The sequence below is a fragment of the Amblyomma mixtum genome, chromosome 7, assembly GCF_055824585.1.
Source record: "Amblyomma mixtum isolate Tamu chromosome 7, ASM5582458v1, whole genome shotgun sequence".
Lineage (NCBI taxonomy): Eukaryota > Metazoa > Arthropoda > Arachnida > Ixodida > Ixodidae > Amblyomma > Amblyomma mixtum.
The window spans coordinates 3,396,722-3,403,936 of NC_143018.1; the positions used below are offsets into that span (position 1 = coordinate 3,396,722).

General features: G+C 57.0%; 1 protein-coding gene across 1 annotated transcript; it reads left to right on the forward strand.

The window, feature by feature from the left end:
- The first annotated feature begins 2,546 nt into the window (after window positions 1-2,546).
- LOC149334816 (uncharacterized) lies at window positions 2,547-3,479 on the forward strand. The gene has a single exon (XM_089553672.1). The coding sequence runs from the start codon at window positions 2,547-2,549 to the stop codon at window positions 3,477-3,479; it is 933 nt and encodes a 310-aa protein (XP_089409798.1).
- Window positions 3,480-7,215: the final 3,736 nt, after the last annotated feature.

Consider the following 7,215-nt stretch of genomic DNA (forward strand, 5'->3'; position numbering starts at 1 on the left):
ATATGCTACAGCTTAGACACAGCATCATGGGAATCTGTTTGGGATTACAATCGTTTATCTAGATTCGACACATCTCCAGCACTGTCTACTCTCTCTGCTGTTCTCGCGGCTCACACTATTACCACTGCTGTGAGAGAAGACTAGTGAAACCCGGAAATACACCTCCTGAATCTCTGGGCACTTCGTCGGCAGGCGATTCATTATGTTTCTCGTCACCCCGATGATGTCTCGGCTGTTTCCGCTCTTCTTCTGGGCTACCACACGTGTGTGTTGCTATGCAAAGCGACTAGGCGGGCAACCCTGAGCTGTAAAGTGTGCCCGCCTGTCCTCTACGCAAGGCAATTGACATCTTTGGAGTGTTTCGCGCCATGCAGCGCCCTTCTCAGGTTGCATATCACACAGCGAGCATTCACCTCACGCTGAATGTGGATGAGAAAACATTTGCACAAACGGCCCATCAGTTTTTTCCAGCCGCCGTGGTGGCTCAGTGGTTATGGTGCTCGGCTGCTGACCCAAAAAGACGCGGGTTCGATCCCGACCGCGGCGGCTGGAATTTCTTTGGAGGAGAAATTCTAGAGGCCCGTGTACTGTGCGATGTCAGTGCACGTTAAAGAACCCCAGGTGGTCGAAATTTCCGGAGCCCTCCACTACGGCGTCCCTCATAGCCTTAGTCGCTTTGGGACGTTAAACCCCATAAACCAAACCAATTTTTTCCACAGCATGACTCTGCCACTACATCACCTCCTGGCTTATCGGTTACAGCCCTCCGGTGAGATTACCTCTGACGTAATCATGCTAGAGCTCTTGGTCTCTATTGAACGCGTCTCAAAACGGACACTATTCCCGGGCACGACGGCGTACCTAAATTCATATTCCGTAACTTGGAAGGGGCTGCTTTGCAAACCCTACTTGATAGTTTCAACAAAGTGTGGCATCCTGGTGCCATGTCGGGAGTGTGGAATAGTGATGCAAAACTATCGATAGTACTATCGATAGTTAGTTCTTTCGATAGTAGTGTCGATAGTACTATCGATAGTACTTTCGATAGTTCTATTGATAGTTCAATTGATAGCCGTATCGATATTACATGTTATATATAGTTCTATCGATTCTATGAAATCAACCACGCGTACCCACTGCATACTACATTTGGTTGCCTGAGCGTGTGGTATGGAGGTGATGGTATAAGTTGTGGCGATTCATGTTGCCCCTCACCCGCCGCAAGCACCCTTCTCTCTCTCGTGGCCTACCGCGGCTCTTCCTCTAGTGGCCCCCGACTAGGCGCAGCAGCGGAGGGAGCGGAGGGGAGGCGCCCGCGACTACGCGTCGTCACGTGGGCAGCCCTCCTTACCCGCCCCTCTCGGTTTCGGCGGCCGCACTGGCCGCGCACACGGGCATAGTCAGACGGAGAGTTGACACCGAGCCTTGAGAGAGAGCGGACGCGACACCAGCGGCGGCCCAGGTGACCTGAACTGCTCTGTGCCTGTCTCCTGTGCCTGTGTCCTGTGCCTGTTGCCTGCCGCTGCTGCCTGCACGCGACCGAGGAAAGACGTTGGGAGATACCAATTAAAGGTTTTGCCTGCGGGCTTATTCCTCGGAGGTGTTGTTCTTCGCGGCCACAGGTGTGGTCGAGCTAGCGGAGTGGCGTTGGCTCTGAGTGCAGGGCCCAAACCGTGCCAGTAACCCCACATTTTGGCGCACCAACGTGGGGCCCCTCTGGAGTTCCAGGTGGGGTGCTAGCTGACTGAGAACAGCATGACCAGCCCGCGCTACGGGCTGCCGGACCTAATGATGTTGGCTGATGTATGCGGCGAAGCACGGGAGATCTCGAGCATCGTTTCCGTGGCCACATCTAAACCGACCGCGGATGCGGTAGCGCAAGGTCCGTCGGGCGCTATGCATGAAGCCGCAGGCGCGGCTGGAGTCCGAAATATTGCGCCAGGAGTTCCTGGTGAATACTCCGAGCTGGAGCAGCCAGATGGCTGTGGCTACAGGAGTTCCGTTCTGCTGAACGTGTCCCCAGGCGCTCCCGCAGATGCGGGTCGCGCAACTGGTTACGCGCCGGGAGATCCCGGCCAACAAGGAAAGCCAAAGTCAGGTGTCAGTGGCTTCCAAACGCTCCGCTACGTCTCAGGCGCGTCCGCAGATGCGGTTCGCAAACCGAGTTTCCACCCAGGAGATCCTGGACTGCTCGTTGAGCCATTGCCAGTTGGCGTCGGCTACTCGCTCCTTTCAACTCCTGCGCACGCATTAAGACCAGGTGGTCTAACTGCGTCGACGACCGCAGATGCGGGCAGCGCTCCCCGCCAGATGGCAGAGGGTGACGCAGCGCACCTTGCTCCGGGAGGTCCCGAGCACCACTACAACCCACCGCCAGTTGGCGAAGGCAACCCTTTTCCCGCCTCAGACAAAAGCTGGCCAGTTGGTCCCGCTCTAACTACGCCCGCAAATGTGGGACGCGCACCCAGCCAGGTGGCTGAAGAGCGCGCAGTGTGTCAAGGGAAGGAGAGAACATCGCAAACGTCCTCGCTAACGCTTTGCAGCAGATGTTGCAATTAGCGCGCTCGCCCGGCCCTCGGATCGGAGTGCCGATACCGAACTATAGGGGCTACAGCGACAAGCAAAGTGCGAATGATTTTCTGCTGGTCCTGCGCCGGTACGAGCTAGCGAGTGACCTGAGCGAGAGCGAGATTCTGAGACGAGCTCTCCCCGTCGCACTCGTTGATCAAGCCGCCCGGTGGTACCAGTTGGTTGGCCACACAGCAGGCAACATGGCTGATTTTCGACGCTTGTTCAGGGAGGAGTTCCTTCCATACGATTACAAGCTGCGTATGCGACGAGAGCTTGAACTGCGGACACAGGCCCCGGACGAATCGCTTGTCGAGTTCGTACGAGCGATGCAAGAGCTCTATGAATATGCAGACCCAGGAGCTCCGAGTTCGGAGCGAGTGGAACGTGTCATCCGACAGAGCCATCCGACATTTTCCCTCTACTTGAGGGGCTGCAGATGCAGCGATTTGAACGAGCTTGCCATTGAAGCGCGCCGAGTCCAGGCTCAAATTTCAGCGGCCCGTAAATACCGGCCCCCACCGCCGGCTGAGGAGTGCCTCGAGCCAAGGTGTGCCTGGAGCGGCGTTGCAGCGTTAAGGGGTGAGATCACTCCCATGGCAGGTGCGTTCACGAACAAGCGGATGCCGTTCGAAATATCCGATCGTGCTCTGGATCCCTACAGGTACGGGCTGTGGAGTGCTGATACACAACCCCCGGAGATCTGCGGGGTACAGCCACAAAAGCCCACACCTGCTCAGAAAGCACCCACGGAGATCCGTGTACGGCTGGATGGCCGAGGTGCCACTGAGACCCCCCGAGCGTCGCAGCGAGAAGCATGGAGATCTGTGCGCTGCTTTAATTGTGGCCAGAGTGTTCACATAGCCAGAAACTGCCCCTTGATATCGGGAAACGAGGCAGGCCGCCGGTAGCAGCAACGGCGGAGGCTAACAACGCTTGGGAGCCCATCCCCGTCACGTCCGCATTCAAAGTTGGAGAACCAACTAACGCGCCTGCTCCTTTCATGGACCTCGCAGTTGCGGGGAGAACCTTTAAGGCGTTGCTGGACACGGGGGCAAGCATCTCGCTAATAGGAGACGAGGTCGTTTCCCAGCTCCGGCGGTGATCCGTTCGGTTGCGACAGCGAAGGACGCCACTCCAGCTAGCTAGCAGAGAAGTGCGGTCCTGTGGTGACGTTCGCCTCGCAGTGCGCTGGGATCAGCGTGTGCGCAGAATGCGTTTCGTTCACCTGCCTGGTCTCACAGTGCCAGTTATTCTAGGCCGAGAGTTCTTGGCGAAAACTGGACTGGTTGTAGACATCGCCTGTGGCGGATATCGGGAGAGCCCGTGCGCCCCACTGAGGCCCTTTGTCGACCCGCCGACTGCAACGAGATCGTTGTCAGAACGCACGGCCGACACGCCCGCGGAGGAGCGAAATACCTCCCACGAGCAAAGCCCGCACCGCCAACTGCCGGGATCGGCACCAGCGGCCCGCTTCAATGCTCCCTCTCCGAGGTCGGAGAAGGGAAGGCAGGCTGTACCGACAGATGTCGGCGAGCTAAGAGACAGCGGGTTTCCCCGCCCAATGCCGAGATCGGCAGCGGCGGCCTGTCAGCACCGTTTTCCTCCGAGATCGGGGGAGAAAATGCACAACTTACTGGCAGATGCCGGTGCGATGACACAGCTCGAACGTGACCACCTCGTGTCGTTGTTGGATGACTTTGACGAGATATTCACGGACCAGCCGGGATGCACTAGTTTGGTGCAGCACCGCATAGATACGAGTGACGCGCTGCCCTGGAAATGTAACCCAAGGCCCGTCAGCGCTGCCAGACGGCAAGCTATCCACCAGGCGCTCCAGGAGTTGCTCGATGCTGGTCTCATATGCCGCTCTTCCAGTCCCTGGGGGTTCCCAGTGGTTCTTGCCGAAGAAAGATCGCACGTGGCGCTTCTGCGTTGACTATCGGCGGCTGAATGCGGTCACAAAGAAAGATGCGTACCCCTTCCCGAGTATAGACGAGATCGTCTCAAATCTCGGTGGCGCTAAGTTCTTCTCGAATCTTGACGCAAGCAAGGGGTACCTGCAGGTCGAAATGCGACTGGGCGATGAGTGCAAAACGGCCTTCACGTGTCACAGAGGTCTGTTTCATTTCACGAGAATGCCTTTCTGTTTGTCCGGAGCTCCGAGCACATTCCAAAGGCTGATGGACCGTGTACTCGGAGACGCCAGATGGCATCACGCTCTCGCATACCTGGACGATGTGATCGTCTACTCTCAAACTTTCGAGGAGCACCTCGATCACCTGAGAGATGTCCTGGGAAATCTCAGGGCGGCTGGCATCACGCTCAATCCCGCAAAGGTGCAAATCTGCCAGGCTCAGGTAAGCTTGCTTGGATATCGAGTAAAACGGGGACAGGTGTCTCCTGATCCAGAGAAGCTTCGGGCGATCCTGGAGTTTCCTGCGCGTAAGGATGTGAGCGGTGTTCGCCGTTACCTTGGCATGGTGGGATACTATCGCCATTTCATTCCTAACTGTGTGCGACTGCAAGCGCCCTTGGCAAGAATGCTGAGAAAGTCTTCTCCGTGGATATGGGGAGACGAGCAGGAAAAGAGCTTTCATCAGCTCTCGCACGCTATCGCTGAGACGGCGGCTTTGAAGCTGCCCGACCTGAACCGCCCATTTGTTATCCAGACAGATGCCTGTGATATCGGGGTGGGAGCAGTACTCCTTCAGATGGAGGGGCATGAACTCCTACCTGTGGCATTTGCGAGCCGCGCCCTGACGCCGGCAGAACGCAATTACTCAGTGACAGAAAAGGAATGCCTGGCCATCATCTACGCACTTCGAAGGTTCGAGATGTACATAGAGGGAACAAAGTTCACGGTCGAGACCGACCATATGGCTTTAACCTGGCTGAAACGCCTGCGTGAGCCCAGCGGGAGGCTTGCGCGATGGGCCCTGACACTGCAACGCTTCGAGTTCGAAGTACGTTACTGCAAAGGCACTGCAAATGTAGTCGCCGATGCGCTGTCACAGGCGCCGGTCACTGACACCCAACCGGCCGGCCAGGACGAGGAGGAGGCAGAGTGGCAGCTGTCTCCCCCTCTGCGGAAGGAGCTCGTTGCGGGGAGTGCCCCGTTTTCGAAGCCCCGAGAGCACGTGCACCTCGTTGGAGCGGGGATCCCTCTCGAGGTTGCGTTCAGCAGAGAAGAGCTTGTCAAGGCTCAGCAGGAAGACTCATTCTGTCAGGAGTTGATCAATAGTCTTAGTGAAGAGACAGACACTCCGACGAGTCAGGCCAAATTGGGCTGTGAAGCCACTGGTAGTGTGGTTGGCGCTAACTCTAGTGTCGCTAGTATTGCGGCGAGTGAGTTGGAGAACTTCCTGCTGGACCGTGATGGAGCTTTGCTAAAATACGTGCCAGGCAAAGAGGCCTCGGATGAGAGTTTCAAAGACGTTATTCCGCGCAAACTGCGGCGCGCCGCTATGCGGCACTATCACTACGCAGACGGTCACGGGAGCGCTCCAAAGACATGGCAGAAGCTTTGTCGGTTTGCTACCTAGCCGGGAATGAAGGCTGACGTATGTAGATATGTACGAACATGCCACGTATGCCAAGAGAAAAAGCCTAGAGGTGGAAAGGCACCCGGCTTACTCCAACCCGTCATAAGCACCAAACCCTGGGAGATCCTGGCGTGCGATTTGATGGGGCCGCTGCCGCGCAGCAAACGAGGGTACAAATACGTGCTGGTAGTCACGTGTCACTTCCGTGGGATCGCTGAATTGTACCCGCTGCGAAAAGCGACTGCCCGGGAGATCCTGGCAAAGCTGTGTGAAGTGTTTTGCCGCTACGGCTTCCCAAAGCGGCTGATCACTGACAATGCCACGTATTTCACATCGAAAGTTTTCCGTGATACGTGTGCAGCAATGGGTGTCCGGCAGCAGAAAACCACGTGCTACCATCCGAAGTCCAATGTGAGCGAGCGCCGAAATCGAGATATCAAGCCGCTCCTGGGCGCACATGCGAGATCGCACAGTGATTGGGACGAGCACTTGGACGCCATCTCCTTCGCTCTGCGCACGAGCACAAATCGCTCGACCGGCTTCACGCCGGCTTTTCTCATGTTTGGCAGAGAGCTGAACACGCCTATGGACACAATTCTGATGGAAGGGTCGGAGAGTGTCCGCGAAGTCACGGCAGATGTTGACGACTACGCAAGGCGATTGCGCGTGCGTTTGGCAAATGCCATTAAGGAGGCGAACCGCAGCCGCGCGAAGGCCAGGGCAAGTCAAAAGGCCACTTATGATCGCGCACACAGAGACGTGGACTTTCAGATGAGAGACCTCGTTCTCAAGCGCAATCACGCACTCAGCGATGCAACCGCAGGTTTCGCGGCCAGTCTAGCGCCCAAATGGGTGGGACCCTTCCTGATCGCTGAGAAGCTTTCGCGGCTGAACTACCGGCTGAAAGACCCGATATCGGGCCGAATCAGCGGACCCATTCACGTGGGAGAGCTGAAACAGTACTTCCAGAGGGAGGTAGCTGTGGAAGCAGAAACGCCACCCGCGCAAGATAGCGCAGAGGCGAGCGAAGCCCAGAGAGATCTCTACAGGCATCGCTATAATACCCGAAGCCAGCGAGCTCGCTGGGGGAACGGAAGAATGC

Coding starts and splice junctions, on each gene's coding strand:
- LOC149334816 (XM_089553672.1), top strand. CDS start 2,547: ATGTTGCAATTAGCGCGCTCGCCCGGCCCTCGGATCGGAGTGCCGATA.